Source organism: Neolamprologus multifasciatus, chromosome 17 (assembly GCF_963576455.1).
Source record: "Neolamprologus multifasciatus chromosome 17, fNeoMul1.2, whole genome shotgun sequence".
NCBI lineage: Eukaryota > Metazoa > Chordata > Actinopteri > Cichliformes > Cichlidae > Neolamprologus > Neolamprologus multifasciatus.
In genome coordinates, this window is record NC_140455.1 from 16,800,177 (window position 1) to 16,822,114 (window position 21,938).

A 21,938-nucleotide genomic window follows, 5' to 3' on the forward strand; every position below is an offset into this window, starting at 1 on the left:
TGCAATCCACCACTCACAGCCAGTAACATTTCTTTGCCTGCTCTCCTGCCTCACCTGCCTGCCTCCCTGCTCCTCTGTTTTGAAAACCTGGGAAAATTCTCGATTGGACTCACCCAGGCCTCTACCTCACGTCTTCCCCATCCTGCATCACTTCACCTGCATACAAAGTAAGACATTAAGACTTTTTACTGGATGTGTATTCATACAATCCTCAGAACCACCCTGATTCTCCTCTCCCTTGGTTTCAGTGCCCTAGACCACAAGCTCTTGAACCACAGTTTGTTTGACATGCTCGAGCACCTGTATCCAGTCGGCCTAGGCTGGAGCCTCCCTGTCCATGTATATTGTATTTAGTTAATCTCAGTCTAAAATATCATAGTTCATGTTAACTACCCAAAGCCTGGTTCAAAGTCTAGTTCATAGCTCATGTTAAGTATTCATAGTCCTGCTCAGAGCTTTAGTTCATGTTTTCACGTTGCCTTTCACAGGTTCACTTTGTCAATAAAACACTCAGTTCACGCAACCAAGTCTCTGTTCTGAATCTGCTCTTGGGTCCACTTCGTGTTTCTGATGGCCGAACCATAACTAAATGAGGCGAGGGCCAAAAAACAGGAAGACTCTAAAAAATGAAGAAAACATAAGTAACATGAGAATAATAAATGGAACGGAAAGAAAGACGAAAACAAAGATGATTAGTGGCTGAAAACAGAGCAGTGAGAGGTCAACATCAGCCCGGTGACTGTCATCAAAATCAGATCTGTTTGTGTGTTTATTTGGCTCCACAGTGCCCTCTCTCAGAGGACAGAGATAAATGCCACCAGCACTGTTGAAAAACTGGCTCATTGTGGCAGGTGTACGAATATGAAAAATTATATATTAATAATAATAATGAGAGGTGGGCTAAAATTTCAATTTAACAGGTTATCACACTGGCTGTTGGTTGTACACCTCGGACAGGCCTCTGAGACCCAACATCGCATAAAACAAAGCTGTGGCGATGTCAGCCACTGGTTTGAAAGTTCCTGTTGCAAAACCTCAAGCTCAGTTTCACAGCTTGGTGTTTAAAAGATCCATGTGAATAGTGAACAATGGCAGTAATAGTAAGTTGCTATTAAGCTTAGAAAGCATTTATAGGGACCATGTGGAGAAAAGCAAATAATATTGAGTGATGCGAGGCACCCACTTACCACCTCCTTTAAAGTGGCACCATCAGCACTGCGCCAACACAGGCACCACATAGGTTACCTTTACCCAGTTAGTGTGGCCAAAATCATCCCTAAGATACAAGGAGAGGGAAAGTGTCTCCATATTCTGTGCTCATATGAGGCATGAGGATTGTGATCCCCTGAACTAACACAGTTGCTGACCTCTGTGCATGTCAGCCATATGCGGTAATGATTGCTGTTTTATACGTACTCATAAATAAATTGACTTGACTGCATCTGAAAAGCAGCAGCTCTCTCTGAAGTGCAGCATGAGTGTTCTCTGCATCAGCATGCTGTGGTAAGTTCAGAGTAAACAGGAGGTTCATTGTGAAAGGAAAGCAGTCTGAGTACGTCCTGCCGCTCGGCTCTCGGTGCAGAGGTGAAGTCGCTTCAAACTTCTCTGAATTTCACGCCGCCGTGCTCAGGCTGTGACCCACTTCTTTCACTCAAAGCCTTCCTTTTACTTCAGCAGAGATAAACAAACACAAGCTCCCCGCAAGGTGTTTCATTACCAGCCGAGACGCTCGAACACCATTCAACACATTTAAACAGGAATAACTCAGCAGCAACGAGAAGACAGGGTTTTGTTGAACTGGAAGTTGTCATGCAGAGATAATGTGCTGACATGATGATGAGTCAGTGTGTTTCTGTGCAGTGTTTTCAGAAACTGATGTCTCCTGTTTCTGCTTTTATTGTTTTGGAGCTTTTTAAAAAAAAAAAAAAAAAAAAAAAAGATTCTCAGAGCGAAATGTAAATGAGCATCAAAGAAAAGGTGAGAAAGAGCAGCTCGTTAGTGGCTCAGAGGGGCTTCACAGGCTCATGTTTAACATCAGGAACAACACCAGAAAGAGTGTTTCTAATGGTACTGTTAGACTAATCATTGGTTTTATATACGCCACATGTTAAAATGTTTTTGTCTAAATGTAGATTTGAACCAAAGTTCAAGAAATGTTGTAATAAGATGCAAATTAACGGTGGTATTTTGGCCTCTGTGGATAATTTCCCCCTTCATAACAACGCATTAACTTTGGTTACAGACAAAAGATCGGACAAAGTTAAAGCGAGGAACCAGAAGAGAGTGCAGCTATGCTGGAGAAGAAGATAACTAACAGTTATCTGGGGTTCATTTCAGGAGTGAGAGACAAATATAGCAACTGTATAGAGTAGAATATTTTAATAAATTTGCCGTATTTGGGGTGCGGCCTCTCTGACTGACAGGTCGATGGTGACATAGACACCACTATGGTGTTTTGCACTCATGTTCAACACCATAAACTCATCAGAGAAGAGTTTACAGAGTTCGAGAACCAGCAGGTTCTTTCAAATTCTTCATAGATTTCTTATCAATCAGACTTCAGAGGAATAGCCCCCTGCTGGTAATGAGAGGGAGTGCAGGTTTAAGTGATGAGTTCATTTCAAACTACTTTTCAAACAGTAAGTAATCTGAGGTCTCAGAGGGTTTATTAAGCTTTGTGTAGCTGTTGCTTTATACTTTTGTTGCTTGGTTGGAGCAGAATCAAACTAACACATTACCCTGGAACCTCTGAGCCACACTGTGCAGCTCTTTGGCAGCAGCTTGTTCTAAATTTGAGGGTTTAATAGGAATGAATTATTAATCAGCATAATTCAATCATCTTAGTCTGATTGTTCTAAAGTCCCTCCAGTGTTTGCTGAGCCACTTAATATTAAAGCCGAAAGACAGTTTCTAATCAGCCGTTCTGAAGAGGCCGACGGGCAGATTCATTCATCACACAGATATTTCCCCAGGTGCAACATCAGCCCACAGTCCGTTATGAGCTCTGATCCACAGCGGCAACAGCGGGGAGGAGCAACCAGAGACGAAGAACCGAAGACGAAACAGCAGACGGTTTAGATGACACGGTCCAGCAGTGTTGTGCAATTAAACACAGCAAATTCTGCAACTGAGCACAACTGCAGCAAGACCTGAAACAAACAAACATAAAAACTTGTGAAACTCAGCAGCAACAACACAACAACACTTAAAAATAAACACAACAGCCAATCCAACTTCTGTGACTAAACACCTGCAGCTCAACACAACAACTTACCTGCAGCAACAATTGCAACTAAAACCAATAATATTATAACAACACCTGTAACTGTATACAGCAAGTCCTGCAACAAAAACTACTTAAACTAAGGATGACCTAGTTTATTGGGCGGGGTTGCGGTGTTTGTTTGCAGAAGCAGGGCCGGACTGGTAATCTAGCATGGTCCCGGTGAAGCAACCCACTTTTGGACGGATGGGTCAGTTGAGGGGCTGCACTGGCCCTACATGCACTGAGAGCAGTAGTTTAGTGCAGAAGAAATGACTTAAAGGCAGAGCTGAAAATGTAAGACAGAAAAAAAAACTAAAAGTAAATTCAGCAAAATTGTCAAATTAACCAACATGTTAGCTATAAAATCTCCTGCACAGTCGACAGTACCAGTGACAACCAGCTACCACGCTGAAATTAACGTGGTAAGAAGACAGATGGATGGACATAATTAGGAAGGGAGAGATTTATTTTTGATCGTGATGGGCTGCCTTGACCGAAAAAGCCAGGGCCGATTATTTGTCCCAGTCCGGCCCTGCCAGAAGTTGCTCTAGTTTTATTTGTTGCAGAAAGGATTTAATGCTGTTGGTCGCAGCTGTAGCAGAAAGTTTTTGTTGTTTCTCTCTGAAAGTTCTGCAACTTGTTGAAAAATGTAAATGTTGAGTTTCCTCTCATTGAAAACCAGCAAAAGTAAATATCCACATCCATATACGGATCTGAGAAAATTAAATCTATTTTCCTTTTTAATATGTCTGTGAAGGTTCTCAGTCATCCAGGTCATTGTAGTCTAAGGAGCTTGGAAAGAAAAGCATCTGGACTTCTTTAAGTTGCTTGAAGACGTTTCACCTCTCATCCGAGAAGCTTCATCAGTTCTAAGGTCAAATGGTGAAGAGTCCCAGATTTAAGCCCTATGGGAGTATCCCCCAAGAAGGTCATGAACCTCCTATTGATCCTCTACCTAATCATATGAGCCAAGGTATGAAAACAGGTGTGGGTCACAATCAGCCAAGGCTTTGGGTGAACCCACTGTGAAACCTAGCCCCACCCTATCATTTGATTTACTGAGGTCAAACGGCCCAGGATGTGAGTGGACGTTAAGACGACTGGGAAGGGATCTCATAACTGGATTATAGATGGCAGACATTTGGTGTCGTAAACCACCGCCTCTGTTCAGATTGTCGTTCACAGTGTACAAAGATGGCTTGTTTCACTCATCTTTCAAACCATCTGTCCTCTCTGTCCAAAGTGTGAACATTGGCATCCTCGAAAGAGTGACCTTTGTTCTTTAGATGCAGATGAACTGCTGAGTCTTGTCCCGTTGAGATGGCTCTTCTATGTTGTGACATGCCTTTATGTAGTGGCTGTTTGGTCTCTCCAATGTAGAGGTCTGGGTATTCCTCGCTACACTGTACAGCATAAACTACATTGCTAAGTTTGTGTTTAGGAGTTTTGTCTTTGGGATGAACCAGTTTTTGTCTGAGTGTGTGGCTGGGTCTGAAGTACACTGGGATGTCATGCTTGAAGAAGACTCTCCTGAGTTTTTCTGATACACCGGCTACATAGGAGATAACAGTGTTGTTGCGTTTGTCTTTCTGATCCTCCCTAGATGGCGTCTGATCTTCTTTTCTGTGCATCTTTGCTGATTTGACAAAAGCCCAATTAGGATAACCGCATGTTTTAAGTGCTTCCTTTACATGTGTGTGTTCCCTCTTTTTTCCTTCAGGCTTAGAGGGAACATTTTTCTGCCCGGTGTTGTAGGGTTCTGGTGGGAGTCAAAGAGGAGGTACTGGTCCTTTAGTGTGGGCTTCTGGTAAACTTCAATGTTTAGGTTCCCATTCTTCCATTTTTTCCATTTTTTGATGTGATGTGGGGTGTTCCCCACCAGGGCTGTTAGGATGCCAGCAAGGTGTTTAGAAATGTTGTAATTGGCTGAGTTTATGCTGCTAACAATGGGTCTGAGTGGGACGCCTTCTTTGTGGATCGAAGTCCGTAAATACAGGGTATGGCATTCTCTGGGTGTAGACAATGATATGCAGGGTGGCCGATGATTTTGTTCTTTTCAAGGTCTGGAAGCCAAGCGATAACTCGGTTGGATGTTGAGCTCCATACACAAGTCCAGTTGAAAAACAGCTGTTTCTACTCTGAGAGGAAACAGTAGAAGCTCTGATAACTTAAATTATTTTATTTAATGGAGACAGCATCGGGATCATTAAGAAACATGCTGCTTCCCTTTAATTTGTCACTGTACTAATTGCTGTCCACATTGCAGGGCAATTAATTCAACCTAATTAGAGCTCCATTTACAAAAGCCTAATTGACACGTAGATCTGTGTGCTGAACGGGCGATTAGAGCGTAGACGCATGAAAAACTGTGAGCGCTGAACAAAATGACTGTGAGATCTTAACGATTTAATCAAATGAAATTAATTAGAGGCGGGAATGTGAGGGCAGGTCTGCTGCGATGAGATTATTAAAGAAACGGAGTCAAAGCATCAGCCTGACAGCTGCACCAGAGTCCATTCAGAAAACACTCGATTTTAGCTCCACACATTTCAGTTCTGATATTCTGCTCATAAAGAGGTAAACATAAGGGCACATGAGACACTAAATATACTGATTACTCAGAACAACTCAGTTGAAATTAACGAATATAAAGGACATGAATGGATGAAAGCATGTGTGATTACATCTGTGGAATAAATGAGCTAGTGAAGAAATTATAGGATATGTAGTGATATTAACTGTATACAATAAATTTAAAAAATGACTTTACGGTGGTGTGACTGCATGACAATAACTGAGTGTAATGAACACATGAGCAAATGAGTGAATGATGTTAAATCCACGTCGTTGCTGGACTTTTGTTGGTTATTTATTTCAGCCCTCCCGAGCTCTCTGATGTTCCGCATCTCTGCTGATCATCAGCTTTCTCGGAGGAGATGACGCCTTTGATTCGCCGCTTGACTCAATGGATCCCCAAAAACCGGACCCCGCTGAGTGGCGAGGGCCCGGCCCTACTCGCAGTGACTCACCGCGCACAGCAGGAGGCAGCAGCTCGTGTTACAGCAGCCAAGTGTGCAGACCCGCTCAGCAATCACACATTTTACTGACATGAAACGGAGAGAAGCAGAATTCTTCATTCATGTTTCTGTAGTTTTAGACTTTTATGGTGTTTATAATAAATGTTTCAGATGTTCAGTTCTGCTCTTTTTCTTTTCTTTAATTTGCACAAAATGCCTGAAACGTCACAGCCGTGGGAAATGATCTTGAAAATAAAATACTGGATGTGATATTTACATTTCCTTTTACCCTTGCAAATACCTGCTGCTCTCTGTCACATGATTATGACGTCATATGTTTCTTGTTTTTAATTACAGTCGCAGCCCAAAGTAATTTTAGCTGAGTCGATGCCTCACATGCAGTAAATTTATATAAAAGATGGACGCAGTCTAAACAAATGAATGTTTGTTTAACCTGCATTCTTTCTAATGTCCAGCAGAGGGCGACGTCTCAGGTTGTAAAATCTGTTCAATCTGATTGTATTGAACTCTGCGAGAAAATGAGTCTGATTTCAACGTACAATTATAGATAAATCATGTTTATCTTGTTGTTTAGTAGAGACACATTAAAACAGAGCAGACTACAGCAGGAACATCAGACCTGTTTTACATAGTGGCATACGTCCACTGCACTTTGGCCTTAAACTGGACTGTGAGACTCCCAAGCTCATTATTATTTAAACATACAGGTGCTGAATGTCGCACTGACTGTTTCCAGCCTGCACTCAGTTATTATACAGACACATGAAAACTGAAACTGCTTTTTATTCTTATTCTGAACAGTCTTCTTGCTGCAGCTGACTTTCTCCTAATGTTTTTAAAAATGATTTTTATGAAGATCCTGTCAGTCTGGATCATTCGTAATTTTCATCGCATTTTCATTCGTAAAGAGTGAGCCGATGAGATGTTGGTAAATAGAAGCAGGATTTAAAATCTGCTCTCGGTCGGTGTGAAGGTTTTATTTAAAAGGCTTAAAGAACCTCTGTGGGCCTGCATGCTGGCGCCTTCCGCATTAAACAGGTTTTCTCTTTTTTCTGCTGCCAGCTTTTTCCATTTTCTCCTCGCCAGCTGGTCAGGGGTCTCCCGCTGCCCGCCAGGCCCACAGCTCACTTCCTTCTTTCTCCAGCACCTGTTCCTATTTGGCAGGCCGGGCGGGATGCTGGAAGCTTGGAGATGAGCCATCTGCTGCCCAACTCTACCGTTTTACCCCCGATCCCTCGTGTCTCTGCACGCAGCCATGAGGTTTTCGCTCCACCTTTTTCACAGCACTGCTGAGACGAAGCTGAAGCATAAATCAGTGTTTAGCTGAAGCAAGAAGCTGCAAGTACGATGCTGAAATCATAACAGCAGAGCTCATTTACCTCATGCAGATGGAGCCACGCTCGTCTTCCATCTGTGAGGCTGAAAGTTAGGCTGAAGTCAAATCACAGGATTGTTTTATAAACATGTTTAACGCTCAGTGGACATTTCCTGCTTCTCCTTATTTTCTGTCATATGTGAGTCGTTCCACAGAAAATCACTGACCTTCCACAACCAGCTGACCCCGAAAGAAGATGGTCCAAGTATTTAAGCGCAGCTTAAAGAAGACCTTTAATATTCTCTGTAATGTTCTGAGCAGCCATTAATTCAACAATGTGAGCCTTCAAAATTTACCCAGAATGCACGTCTAAGATGAATCATTGAGCACACAGCTTGGTCTGATGTTGACTCCTCACAGGTTTCCTCTGCTTCAGGACATCCAGCTCATAAACACTGGGTGCTCCTCAGCAGGCTTCCAGAACCTGCCCAGTCAAAGAGAATGGAGGTGATCGAAGGCCCAGTATCAGATAAAGAAGGATTATTATTAACTGGTGCATTAGAAACAAACACAGAAACAGATTACAGACTGCTGTAATGTAATGTTCTCTGTTGTGGTCAGGGAAAAGTGAAGTTAACAAAGGAAGGAGGACTAATCGACCGCAGACGATCATAAAGAGCCGAAAGAAACAAAAACAGGAGGTAAAATTAAAAAAAGGAGCATTTTAAATTCTGGATTTAACATGGAGCGAATGAAGAGAAGCCAGTATAGGAGAAATAGGCTCTCTCTTTCTAGTCTTCTTTAAAAACTTGGTGAAACAACATTTCCTCTCGAGCTTACGGGTTATCTGCTCTAAGCTGCACGTTAGAGAGTCATATCTGGAAGCCAAGTACTTCTGACTTAAGGTTCTCTTTTTCACAGGAGCTACAGTATTAAGAGTCATAGCAGTAAATATGAACCACTATTGTTGTGGATAGGCGTAGCTTTGGGTCACGTGGTGTTGATAATAGTAGTAGTGATTGCTATATCACCTGTTCGCGGCCCGAGGGAATTTTCTGAATGAGTGGGTGATGGTGGAAGTTGACTTTTGCTGACCGCTCAAGCCTGGAATGTTTTGATCACTGTTTTTTCTATGGATTTTAAGGATTTGGATAACAAATAAAGGAGTTTTTAAATTGGAACTTTGAGTAACGCGTCAACATTATCCCCCTATTCAGCTGCTCGGGGACTCAAAGGTTTGACAGTCGCCAATAACTATTAATGAGAAAATCCTCAATGAGAAAGCACTGTATACTTTCAGCTTTAGACACCATGATATAAATCCAACACAAAGGTTCACTCACTGATGAAGTAACAGTTTTCGCCATAAATGTTATAAGTTATATGTTGTAAGTGGACAGACATGGATTTTTAAGGTGCAGTTTAACCAGTTATGGAATGTAGTCATACAACCTCCTGTGAATGCCGGTTGTATGATTACGTTCTAATAATACTTTCAGTTTTCTTCTCACTTAAGCTGCTCTGCTGAAAATACTCTGTGAGTTCAGACTTAGTCTTACAGTCACAGAGCAGCAGGAGGAAAACAAAACGAGTGTCTTTCTGTATTTATGTACCATCAGAAGAATCATAAAAATAAGTTTGTGACTTGAAAGAGTCACAGAGATTATCTTTAAGGCTGAAACAACAACTCTAAAAGTCGAGTTTTGTGACATATTTCAGACAGAAAGATGGAGGATGGATTAATGATGATTGACACAGTTACTGTGACAGATGTGACAGTAAATACTGTTTGTGTCCTGCTGCACATCACTCAGGTCAGCTGTGATGCAGATTTCAGGGTCATGTAGTTTGTAATGAGGCATGTCTGAGTGGTTAGATATCTGTAACTGTGACTTTTACTCCATGAAAATAATTCAAACTTCAGAGGATCAGTGAAGCAGAGAGACGCCATCAAAGTCAGAGAACAGAATCAGCAGCTGTTCAACAGTAAAGACTAAAACAGGGAGGAGAGAGCTGTGAGACTGATGGAGACGATTTGTTTTTACATTAACTCTGATATTTGATCACTTTGTTCAGTTAGAGTCAAATAACATGTGCAGAGATGTCGCTGTGTGACCGATGCACTCCAGTGGCTGAACAAACAGCTCTCCACGGGTTACAGTTGTGTCTCAACATCTCAAACCAGTTCTTCAGTTTTCTGCAACCACAGAGCATGACTGACCTCTGCCTGCATGAAATAATCAGCTGATCTGAGCTTCTTTTGTCTACCCTCTTTTTAACCGACCAACATCCATGATTGGGGAGAGTTTTTACCCCAAATGTCCTTCCTGGCATAAAGTGTTGCTGTAAGATCTTCAAAATGACCCTTTGAACAGTCCTCTAATGTTTTCACTGCAGTTTGACTTTTGTCCAGCAGGTGGATTCACTGCACAGCAGGCTGTCAGTTCTCTGCAACTTCCACATAAACATGAAAAACACGAAGAAAAAAAAAAGTACATTGTTTTGTTTGCTTTTTTATTCATTCAAATTTAAATAAATGTTACAGCTGCTGCTGTTGCTGAAGCCTGATTATAACAAACACTGAATCAAACATCAGAAACACTGACGGGTGTTTCTAATGTTTAAGAAACCTACAGTGAACTGAGATGTAGCTCACAAAACTACCAGTAACAAATCAATGAAACAACAACAATATTACAATTGTTTTTATTATTATATATTTTTTAAAGGCAGCATGGAGGTCAAATTGGGGTGATAACTGAAAAAGCTTAATTGTCCTTGTTTTTCAGCCAGGTTTTTGGGACTGCCAGGAGCAACTGGTCAATGGACCTCAGCGACACTGAAGGAACATATGGAGTCAGCAGCTGACATATACAGTATCTCACAAAAAGGAGTACACCCCTCACAGTTTTGTAAATATTTAATTCTATCTTTTCATGGGACAACATTGAAGATATGACACTTTGATACAATGTAAAGTAGTCAGTGTACAGCTTGTATAACAGTGTAAATTTGCTTTCACCTCAAAATAACTCAACATACAGCCATTAATATCAAAACTGCTGCCAACAAAAGTGAGTACACCCCTAAGTGAAAATGTTCAAACTGTGGCCAAAGTGTCAATATTTTGTGTGGCAACCACTGGAGTTCACTACATCTTCAGAGGTTGCCCCTGGAATCCTCTTCCACGGAGCTGGTGGATGTTAGAGACCTTGCGCTCCTCCACCTTCCATTTGAACATGCCCCACAGATTCTCAATAGGTTTAAGTCTGGAGATATGCTTGGCCTGTCAAGTACCTTTACTCTCAGTTTATTTAGCAAGGCACTGGTCTTTTTGGAGCTGTGTTTGGGGTTATCATCATGTTAGAATACTGTCCCGTGGCCCAGTTTCTGAGGGGAGGGGATCATGCTCTGCTTCGGTATGTCACAGTACATGTTGACATTCATGGTTCCCTCAATTAACTGTGGCTCCTCAGTGCCAGCAGCACTCATGCAGCCCCAAACAATGACATCACACCACCATGGTCGACAGTAGACAAGACACACTCTCTTTGTACTCCTCACCTGGTTTCCACCACACACCCTTGACACCATCTGAACCAAGTAAGTTTATCTTGGTCTCATCAGACCACAGGTAATCCATGTCCTTAGTCTGCTTGTCTTCAGCAAACTGTTTGTGGGCTTTCTTGTGCATTGTCTTTAGACGAGGCTTCCTTCTGGGACGACAGCCATGTGATGCAGTGTGCGGCATTTGGTCTGAGCACTGACAGGCTGACTCTCCATGCCTCCAACCTCTGTAATAATGCTGGCAGCACTCATACATCCATTTTCAGAAGACAACCTCTGGATATGACGCTCAGCGTCATATCCAGAGGTTGTCTTGTGAGCCCATGCCCACATTTTGAGCCCATGTGTATGGGCTCAAAATGTGGTCATAAATATTTTGTACTTGTAAATCAGGATTTGTATGTGTAAAAAGAATTTGTGTGTGTGTGTAAAAAAGATTTGTATTTGTGAAAAGAATTTGTGTGTACGTAAAAAAGATTTGTGTGTGGACTTAGCCAAAAAAACATGTGAATCTCTGCAAGTTACAAGTACGAATTTTGACCCTATTTTTCTTCCTTTCATCTGATTGGTCAATGTCATGTCAAGCAAAAATGTAACAATCGAATCAGAGAACAGATGGGTTTGGCTGTCGGAGGGGAGCTTTTTTGAACTAACCCTGTATGTTTTACCTGTGCAGAGCTTCCCCTTCGGAGCAGTGGTGGTGCAGAGCTTGGCCACTGGACCACAGATTGAAAGTCACTAGGGCTTGTGACCATTAAGCTGTTGCTCATTAAGCAAGACCCTTCACCCTGCATGCAAAGTTAAATAATCACCGGTGACATAATTAATATTTAATATGATTGATGTGCGTAGTATGCATTTACCTTTGCGTTTTTTAACCTCTTATTATCCTTTAAAAAAAACATATGGACTACAATTCCCAGACTAAAGGCTGCTTTGTGGTGCGCATGCGTGAAAAGTGGGCCGCGCAAACCCATGCGAATATACCGCTCTGTAAAATGGCGGCGTAAGGGGGTTTGTTCAAAAACACAGAGCGGTGTTACCTGTTAAGGTGTTCAGCCAGACGTTACCTGGAGCTGTCAGAGCCGCGCGGAGGCAGAGACCGGACTTTACGTTACAGACAAGGTGCGTCACATTTACCTGTTAACAAAAAAATCATTAAACACCGGAAACGAGAGGAGCTCGTGCCATTAGCCTGCTGGCTAACATTAGCTGCTTGTGAGCGGCCCGGTTAGCTTGCTTGTTTAGTTCCGCGGCTAACAGCCAGAACATGATGTTAGACACCGGATTGGACAGGCCAGGTGGCCTCGGTGTGTGCTCCGGTAATGGTAGCCAGTTTATCAGAAGTCAGTTTTTCAGTAATCGGAAATCTGAGTAAAACGTTAGTTAGAAAATCTCTCGGCTCAGGTACACAGGTGATTGATTATACCCGGAAAGAAGCGCTAACCGAATCAGGCTAGTTGATGGTTAACCCGGATAAAGGCTGCCTGACAGGAGTGCTTAACCCTGTGCATTTGATTTAGTTAAACATCAGCTTTCCTTGGACCGCACTAGGAATTCACAGTTATGTTTCAACCTTTACACCATCCAGAATATTCGAACAGCAGCGCCACCACAGCTGTTTATAATCGATTAATCGGTGATTATCGGCCTCCATTAATAACTAAACACCAAATGAAGCCGGGTTTTTGGCGAAAAGCTGTAAAGAATTTGGAGCTTTTTATCATTTGACGCTCTACTTTCTTTTAGTAAAATGCTCAATTTATTGTTTCTCATATTTTGAGGTGAAACCTTTAAATGTTCAGCCTGCTAGCCGTCCAAAGCTCAGATTTACACCTGTTGTTACCTGTTGCCTATTCATCTCAATATCAGGTGTTTTATTGGAGAAAAAGCAGTGGTGTGTTCAGGTGCAGTAATACTGAAAGTAGGTGAGATAAAAGCTCAGGTTCAGTAAGTTAAGGTTCAGTCTGTGGGCAGCTTTGGAGATCTGTGGATTCTTCCACAGATTTCTGTTCTGGACCATTGAGCCAGATCAAGAAGATGAGCGGAAAAATGTTAACTGTAGTGATATTAACAAGAAAAATCAACTAAAATAGTTTAGATTAAATAGTAATTGTAACAAACTGTCCATAAAATTTTGAGTAATTGTGCTAATGGACAAACTGAGCTCTGTCATCTGATTTACACCAGTTGGTTAATCAATAGTTATCAATGATAATCCTGTTTTGTTTTTTGTGTGTGTAGGAGGGGGGTTCCCCTTTGCAGAATACTTTACTTTGCTTATGATAAACCGTTTTGTAAACGTATTTTTATTACAGTCCTAGTCTTTGTTTCTAGACTGAAACTTGTCTACTTCTTATTCAGTTCAATTCTGTAAAATGCTGATTAAGACACACTAAACCCTGGGGAAAAAAATGAAAGAGAACACAAACTGAATTCTTATGGTTTGTTACAGAGCCAGTGGGATGGCGAAGAGGATCGCTGATAAGGAGCTCACGGACAGGAACTGGGATCAGGAGGAGGAGGGCGAGGAGGTAAGAGGCCATGCTGAAGCTGTAAGTCTGGCTTCAGGAAGTTGGAATTATGTGAGTCTGACTTTCTTGTCCTCCTTCAGGCCGGGACGTTTTCAGTGGCGAGTGAAGATGTGCTTAAGAATCGAGCAATCAAGAAGGCCAAACGCAGAAACACTGGAACCGAGGTACGAGGAGAAAACCATTGTTTACCTGTTGCGTCTGATTATAATCATGGAGTAATCTGAGCGTTTCCCTGTTTCAGAGCGAGGGCAGTGGAGCATTTAAAGGCTTTAAAGGCTTCTCCTTAACCGCGGCGGCAAGCGGCAGCTCTGCTCCAACTCCGTTCTCCGGGTTTGGGAATGGCGGAGGCTTCAAAGGCCTCGGCGGTCTGACAAATGGGAACAGCGGCACGCCCTCCTTCGGCGGTTTCTCCTCACCTGCAGCGTCCTCGTCTGCACCTGGTGAGCAAAACATTGATCAGCTTGGTCGGTTATTGATCGGAAACTATTTCCTCTTTATGTGCCATTCAAAACTTTCAGCTCAGATTCCTGTTTGTCCTTTGAATATGATCCATAAATGAGCTTTCTTTTTGTGTTAAAATGTCTTCATTAGTTTTTAGAAGCTTTAAAAATGCTAAGACATGGACATGATGATTTTATTGATCTCTTATGAGTGTAAAATGTGTTCAGGATGCTCACAGCAGTTCATCTTTATGATCAATTAAAAAAACATCGAATTTTCTGGTTCTTTATGTTTATTAATAATAATAATAATAATGGATTGCATTTATATAGCGCTTTTCAAGGCACACAAAGCACTGTACAATTCCACTATTCATTCACACACTGGTGGAGGCAGCTACAGTTGTAGCCACAGCTGCCCTGGGGCAGATTGACAGAAGCGAGACTGACATATCGCGCCATCGGCCCCTCTGGCCAACACCAGTAGGCGGTAGGTGAAGTGTCTTGCCCAAGGACACAACGACCGAGACCGTCCGAGCCGGGGCTCGAACCGGCAACCTTCCGGTTACAAGACGAACTGCCAACTCTTTGAGCCACGATTGCCCCGTGTAACTCTCTTATTCTGCTTCCTTCTTTCTAAGCTGAGCTTTCTATGCCATCACTAACACTTTCTCCTTCCTCGAAGGTCTGACGTTTAACGGGCCATCCTCGGCTAAACCCGCCACTGATATTGCCACCAAGCAGACCAATGGCTCCGCCTCCAGTGCAAGTCAGAGCTCCAGCAGCAGCAATAAAGAGTACAGCCGGCAGCTCACGGCGCTCAACTGCTCAGTGCGGGACTGGATCACCAAACACGTGAACGACAACCCGCTGTGCGACCTCAACCCCATCTTCAGGGACTACGAGCGCCACCTGGCCAGCATTGAGCGCCAGTATGGCGGCGGATCAGCTGACGGAGTCTCTGAGGAGAAGAAGAAGCATGGAGGGACGCTGCCAGCCACAGCCGCAGTTCTTCCTCCTCCATCTTCCTCCAGCAGCAGCTCAGCGACCTCCACTCCTGCTGCCTTGTTCTCCTTCACCAAAAACACAACGGACGACTCAACCCGGGAGAAAAGCTCTGCCGCTGCTCCAATCCCTGCTGGAGTCACGTTCAACTTTGGCAAGAAGGTGGACAGCTCAGTTCTGGGTTCCTTAGGGAACAAATCGAATCCCCCCAGCTTCTCCTTCTCGTCCTCCTCCTCCTCCAGTCAGACCTCAGTGTTCGGAGCTCCAGGATCAGCCGCTCCGCTGTCCTTTAGTGGGGCGAAAGCCGATGACGCTCAACCCACAGGTCAGCAAAACACTCAAATACATGAAGATACATGAAGTTATATCTAAGTTTTAAAGCTGAGATTCTGTCTCATATTTTTTACTGTGAAGATCAAATGGGATGAGTTTGAAAATGATTTTAAATAGTTTAAATAAATCAGTTAAAACTTAATTAGTGCTCATTTTATCAGCAGTTTGAAAGACAAAGCTTCAACATGAAAGGAAAAAACATGACGTGTGACATAAAATGTGATTTATATTTATATATCATTTTTATATTTTATTGATTTTTTTTTTTTTTTGTAGATGAAAACGGTGACGAGGAGTCGGAAGAGCCGCCCAAGCCGGAGGTCAAAGAGGTGAAAGAGGACGATGCTTTCTACTCCAAGAAGTAAGTTTCTGAAATGTTTCACCGTGAAGCTGCAGGTCGAGCAGCAGCTTCAGCTTCACATAGAAATCAATCTGAAAAGGAGGAAACAGGAGCAGCGTTGTGCATAGAACTCAGAGCTGTGTGAATACAAGTGAAGTTAGAATAAATGAATTTCAGTCAAATTATTTAATAAATTAACTTCATACTGCATCTTGAAGGTTATCAGAAGGAGGAGCTTAGTAATGCTTTTGAAGCCAGCTGGAACTGATTGGATCAAATTTTTAGACAAAGATGGAGGAAAAGGAGAGGGCTTAGAAAAAAGTGAGAAACTGTAAGAAATATTTCTCTGTAGCTTCCAGCTGTTGGTTCAACTTCTCATCTCCCTGGCTGTTTGTCCTTTCCCTGCACTCACGGAATTCACCTCCTCACAGAGAGGAGCAGACAGATCATTACGTTATCCTATTGTAGTCATGAAATACAAACTTCCAGCAAGTTTTAAAAGAACACAATGAGAAATGAACTTGACCTGCAGCTGATGGAGGAATCTCCAACCTGCTGTAAGCTTCCTCCATCTTAGTAAGATTTAGAGAGCAGACTTTAAATCTTCATCACTAAAAACTCTGAAAGTGTCCCATTGACTCTGAACTTTGTTTTTGAAAAATAATCTTATTTATTAAATTATAAATGATTTGTAATTTATTAATTTCTTGTCTGCTCTGCTTCCAGGTGTAAAATGTTCTATAAGAAGGAGTCAGAGTTCAAAGATAAAGGAGTGGGAACGCTGCACCTCAAAAAGACACCCGAGGGGAAAACTCAGATGATCATCCGAGCCGACACCAACCTGGGTGAGAGCATCGCGTCAACAGATTGATTTTATATAAAACATCTGATGTCATCACATGAGGAATATTCAATCTAACTTGAGATTTTTTTTTTCTTTAAGTCAAACATAAACACATTAATGTCAGAGATGATTAGGTTTAAAGAATCAAACGCGCGTGATGTTTGTCAGGATGGTCACTGTGTCAGATTAGTCCTAACAAAAACAAAGGGGACAAAAATAGACTTTAAAGTGTAATCTGAAATAACACAGACCATTTAAAGTGAGTGTAACCAATAACTGCTCACTTATAATTGTAATAAGCCTTGCAGCATCAAACCTACAGCAGTGAAACATTTAATATGTCGAGCTTCAGGTTTCAGGCCCAGAAACATCCAGAACATCTAAGAGCATAAAAACAATCCACATTCAGCAGCTTCCTCTTCATGAGGTCTGAGCTGTGATCAGACTGCTCCACCTGCTGGTCAGATACAAGCACTGCTGCTTCAACAATGAAAACGGATCAAATCCTTGATGACATGAAGACTCGATCAGGATTACTGCAGCTAATCAACGATATCAAAGATAAAGCTTCTTTAAATTGAGAGCAAGTGAAACTTCTTCCACAAACAGCTGGAAGATCTGAAACTGGTACAGCTTTTAACCTCCATTTTTATCAAACATCAAATCCACAGAATCAGAAATAATCTGTAGATTAACCAACAGCAATCACTGAAGGACACTAATAAAATATTTCTTTGTACTGTATTTTCCGCACTATAAGGCTCACTTTTGTTTGTTGGACCAGCTGGTAAATAATGATGTGCTACATGACTGCTAGCGAAACAGCTGTGTTAGCATAACATAAACACAGTGAAGTTAGAGGATGAACGCTAACTTTTTTCTACTCGATAAAAAGAGAACAACTGAGATAATCCATCCACAATACGAGGTTAGTCATTAATATACTTCAACGACATGGGAATAGAGCAGCTGTGAGAGAATTCAGCATTAATGTATCAATAGTACAGAAGTGGAGGAAGCAAGAATGAGTTGAGTAAAGGTTTGACTTATCTGACTGTTTTGTTTCACTTATGGGCTGAAAAATCCAGGAAGTTGTTGTGAATGGTCATGAATCAGCAGACAGGATGCTGACAAACAGAACACCGGACCAGTCGCGTTTAAAGCCATGATTAGCAAACGCGTTATTTTCTTACAGGAGATTTAACTTTAGATGTAATTTGAAATAAATAGTAATAATAAATATGAAATGATAAAATTAGAAATCTTCAAGTCACCAAATATAAATATTAATTTTAAAGCCGGGTCTTCTGCTTGTATAACGTTCTCTCCTCCTCCAGGAAACATCCTGCTGAACATCATCGTGCAGTCATCCATGCCATGCACTCGGGTGGGGAAGAATAACGTGATGGTGGTGTGCATGCCAAATCCGCCCGTTGATGACAAGAACCCCACCACCCCCGTCCCCCTGCTGATTCGGGTCAAAACCTCCGAGGACGCCGACGAGCTCCACGAGATCCTTGAAGAGAAGAAAGCCTGAGCTGACCCCGCCCCACCTCCCCCAGGGTTTTAGCAGACTCCGCAGTGGTTTTAGCAGTGGTCATCCTCAGACTCCGCCCCCTCCCACGTGGAATCACTGACCTCTTCATCGCGCCGGTTTATCCACACACACATGCACACACCCCCGTCGTTTCCTCGTCTGATCACAACGAATTGGTCGTCAAACTGTGAATCATTTCTTTGAATCGTAACAATCGAAGCAGGTCGTCGCCTACATTCCCTCCGGTTCATCGCCGCCGCTGCTGTTAGACTCGTAGTGCTTCAGTTTTACAGTTTGAATCTGTCGAGTGACTGAATGAGTGACTTCCTGAGCAGTTTTTGGGGAGCGCTCTAAGTAACGGGCCAGTCGATTTGGTTTTACAAATTAAATACCTGCAGTAACATTTCCTTTTAGAGTGTGTCTGCTGAGTGTTTTTGTGTTATTGCTCTGGAAACTATTTATTGTGTCGGCAGAGTTTCTACTTGGAGTGAATGTTCCCCCGAAGAGCGCGGCGTTTATTCTCTGTAAACACAGACTGTCGTTTTCCAAGTGTCCTTTGTGTGGCCTTCAGCTCGGCCTTCCAGATGCCGTCATCATCTGAGAACATTTGTAAAGACATTTATTGGAGAATAAAAGGAAACGAAACAAGCAGCTCCTCTGTTGTCTTTATTTCTGCTTCACCTCCACAAACATCTAGCGCCGCCCTCCTGACGGGCTGAGTGCTGAGAATAATTCCAGTTTAATAATCCCGGGAGAAATCAAGCTGAGCGCCGTGTCAGTCTTTAAACCAGAACCGCCGCCAACATCAGGAGGTAAAACTACATGAAGCATCTTCTCGCCCGACAAGCAACGCAAACTCTGCCTTTAACACTTGAACATGAGGTAACAATTTCATGCTTATTCTTAAAGTTTTAGAAAACTCTTGCACTCACCTCATTTTAGTGCAGTGATTTATTAAAGTGTAGAAACAAAAATGTAAAATACAGAATATAAGGCAAAAACGGTTTCGAACTATTTTAACGAGTTTTGATGCGAGTACCTTTATTCTTCAGTCTGAACTTTGTCATCTCTGCATCTGCAGGATATGATCTCCAGGCTTCACAGCTCTTCTTTGGATAATTCTGTTTTATTCTGTTTTGCTTCAGTAACGCTGAGGTCCTTGGCTGATAGAAACAGAACTATCAGGTGTGTTTTTACTGCACTGGCAGTGTGTTTGGGATCATTGTGATGTTGCTGCTGATCAGATGTGTGTATGTTCATAATTCATCAGTTTTAATAAAGATCACCTGATGACCTGTACATACTGAAAATGATTTCAAGCCATCTCTCCATCAGAAGTTTTCCTCTGATTTTCAGTCCAGTTGTGTCATTTTCATAAGTCAGCCTTTCCCTGACGTGTTTTTTTTTTTTTTTTTTTTTGTCTTTTGTTTGTTTTTGTCCTCCATTTGTCCAGTTTACTCAGCTTTTAAGGACAGTGCACATCATGTATTGTTTTCAGTTTGCTGGTGCAGAAATATTATGTCAAAGTGTTGTTTGATATTTTAATCTAAACCAGTGTTTCCCAACCTTTTGGAATCACGGCACATATTTCACATTAACAAAAAAATAAATAATAATAATAATCACACGGCACACCACCAAACAAAAATGTCACAAAAAGCATATCGATAATTTTTCCCTGCGCACCAGCAGAATCGGATCGATTTGTCCCCAGTATACCATTTTTGCTTTCTTGTGACCACTACTCATGCTATGGGCTTATCTGGGTCGGCAACACGTTCTCACTCCCAAAGCGTAACATTTTACGCTAGGTGACAAATCGTCAACATATTACGTTTTCGGCTACCCACCACGTTCCTAAATGACGACCTCGGAAAAATGAGGAAATATGAGAACCGTATGGACTCAATCTACAAATGTTCGCTCTTTTTCTTCAAATCGCTTACAAACACGCTATTTAACGTCATTAAAGTCCTGGATAAGGTCAGGGAAAAGGTTATGGTTAGGGCTACGGATAAGGTTAGGTTTAGGGCTGGAATACAGGGCTGGAACGTCTATTACCGCGGGAGCGTCATTGCACTGGATTTTGCCCATAACCCGCCGCGTACCATAAGAACGCCGAAGGTCTCCTTTCGCGTTCCTCAGGAACGCCGCGGGACGTGACAAAACGTCGGCATGTTACGCCTCGGGAGTGAGAACGGGCTGGGGTCGGAATTTTCTCCAGGACCTTTTTTCCCCCAAAAAATTATTTATCTATTGCTATTATGCCTTGCGTTGTCACACTCGCTATGTAATTTCTTTGTCGCCTGTTTTACTGGCAGTTTGCAACCCATTTAATTAGAGCAGGTAGTTGTACTGCCCTCTAGTGGAAGAGAATGTAGTTGTTCTGCCCATTACTCACACCCGTCACTTAAGAATCAGGTGGAACCAGATAATCTTCCACTGCATTTCATTTGGCAAACAGTGATCTAAACAAATGAGTCGTCTCTTTCGTGTAGACACGTGAGTGAAAGGTCAGTGTTAAGTGTTTTAACACAAACACACTCCTGTGAACACTGTCAAGTACAAGACCTGGAAAAGCCGCCAGTGTCCAAAGAACTTTGAAAGACCTTCAGGAAGAAAAATGTAAAGAAACAGGCAGTGGTTCAAGACTTCTACACACTACAGTTCCAGTGGTGGATGTTAACATGGCCAGTTGAGGTTGGTGTGTGTACAGTAATCCCTGTGATCCAAGGCTTCTAAGACAGTTTTTTTTTCTACATTTGGAAGGAAAGTGTTTTTTGCTTGTTATTTTTTTGGTGCCCTCATTACTACAGCCACACCTGGTCCTTGGAAGGCTTCCAAAAGCTGGTCAACCAGAAAAAACAGAGCTTTTGCAGAGGGTGTATTTAAAGGGGGAGGACCTAACACAGCATGTTTACACTGAAGGGCTTCACCACAGCTCAGTGTAACTGTAGTAAGTCCACCTTAATGACCTGGACCAACTACACACTGTGGGGCTGAATTCAGACGACTTGACATTGAGGCGTTTTTCTGCTAATGTGTATTTCAGTAAATAAATGCAGGAGAATGTACAGAGAGTCTGGAAACAGAAGAAGAGACAGAAACATGCACATTAAGTGTGTCTGTGTGCAAAAGCTGTGATGGAAGCATGAACACGTCAACAGAAAGTTTAACAAACTGCTTCCAAAAAGGCTGTAAAAGCGTTTTACAGTGCAAACCGTCACAGTCCGTCAAACGTCTCTCACTTAAAGCGCTTGTCAGTCAGTGTGGATACATTCAGCTGGAGATCTATAAACTACATCAAAAACACTGACACAAAGAAAAAGGTTCAATACGACACGGAGGAAAACACTTTGAGCGACGATGGCTTCTGAGAGCAAACCAATACTGATGACATCTGATCAATAACATCAACAGCTGATCTGACTCTACCCTCAAACCTGAAAATACCAGGTGTTTGTAGTACAGCGTACATGCAAATCATTAAAACCTTAAAGTGTATTCTCGAAAAAAAATTTTTTTCCAATATCTAAAACTAATTTTAATAATGTAAGATGATAACATTACATCATTTTATCACAAACTTTGGATCAGAGTTGGAGTTTTTTCTCAAGGTACGACTTACTTTAAAAACAGATTCATTTTTCTTTGAAATTTTAGAGTAAAATTGATTTCACTTTTAGGAGGTTACTGAAATTTTCTCCATTCAGGAGGTAA

General features: G+C 42.1%; 1 protein-coding gene and 1 pseudogene across 1 annotated transcript; one reads left to right on the plus strand and one right to left on the minus strand.

Moving 5' to 3' along the window:
• Positions 1-4,007: 4,007 nt before the first annotated feature.
• On the minus strand, positions 4,008-11,369 carry LOC146499199 (uncharacterized; annotated as a pseudogene).
• Positions 11,370-12,151: 782 nt separating this feature from the next.
• Positions 12,152-18,870, plus strand: nup50 (nucleoporin 50). Its single transcript, XM_085137013.1, has 8 exons — positions 12,152-12,310; positions 13,641-13,719; positions 13,800-13,883; positions 13,961-14,159; positions 14,845-15,489; positions 15,774-15,858; positions 16,564-16,682; positions 18,019-18,870. Exons 2-8 carry the CDS (start codon positions 13,651-13,653, stop codon positions 18,216-18,218), a joined length of 1,401 nt encoding a protein of 466 aa, XP_084993139.1. The 5' UTR covers positions 12,152-12,310; positions 13,641-13,650; the 3' UTR covers positions 18,219-18,870.
• The last annotated feature ends 3,068 nt before the right edge of the window (positions 18,871-21,938 follow it).

What these genes read in the sequence shown, in the direction of transcription:
- nup50 (XM_085137013.1), top strand. Translation starts at nt 13,651, where the DNA reads ATGGCGAAGAGGATCGCTGATAAGGAGCTCACGGACAGGAACTGGGAT. An exon ending in GATGCTTTCTACTCCAAGAA is followed by an intron (nt 15,859 to 16,563) that starts GTAAGTTTCTGA and finishes CTCTGCTTCCAG; the next exon opens with GTGTAAAATGTTCTATAAGA. An exon ending in CCGAGCCGACACCAACCTGG is followed by an intron (nt 16,683 to 18,018) that starts GTGAGAGCATCG and finishes CTCCTCCTCCAG; the next exon opens with GAAACATCCTGCTGAACATC.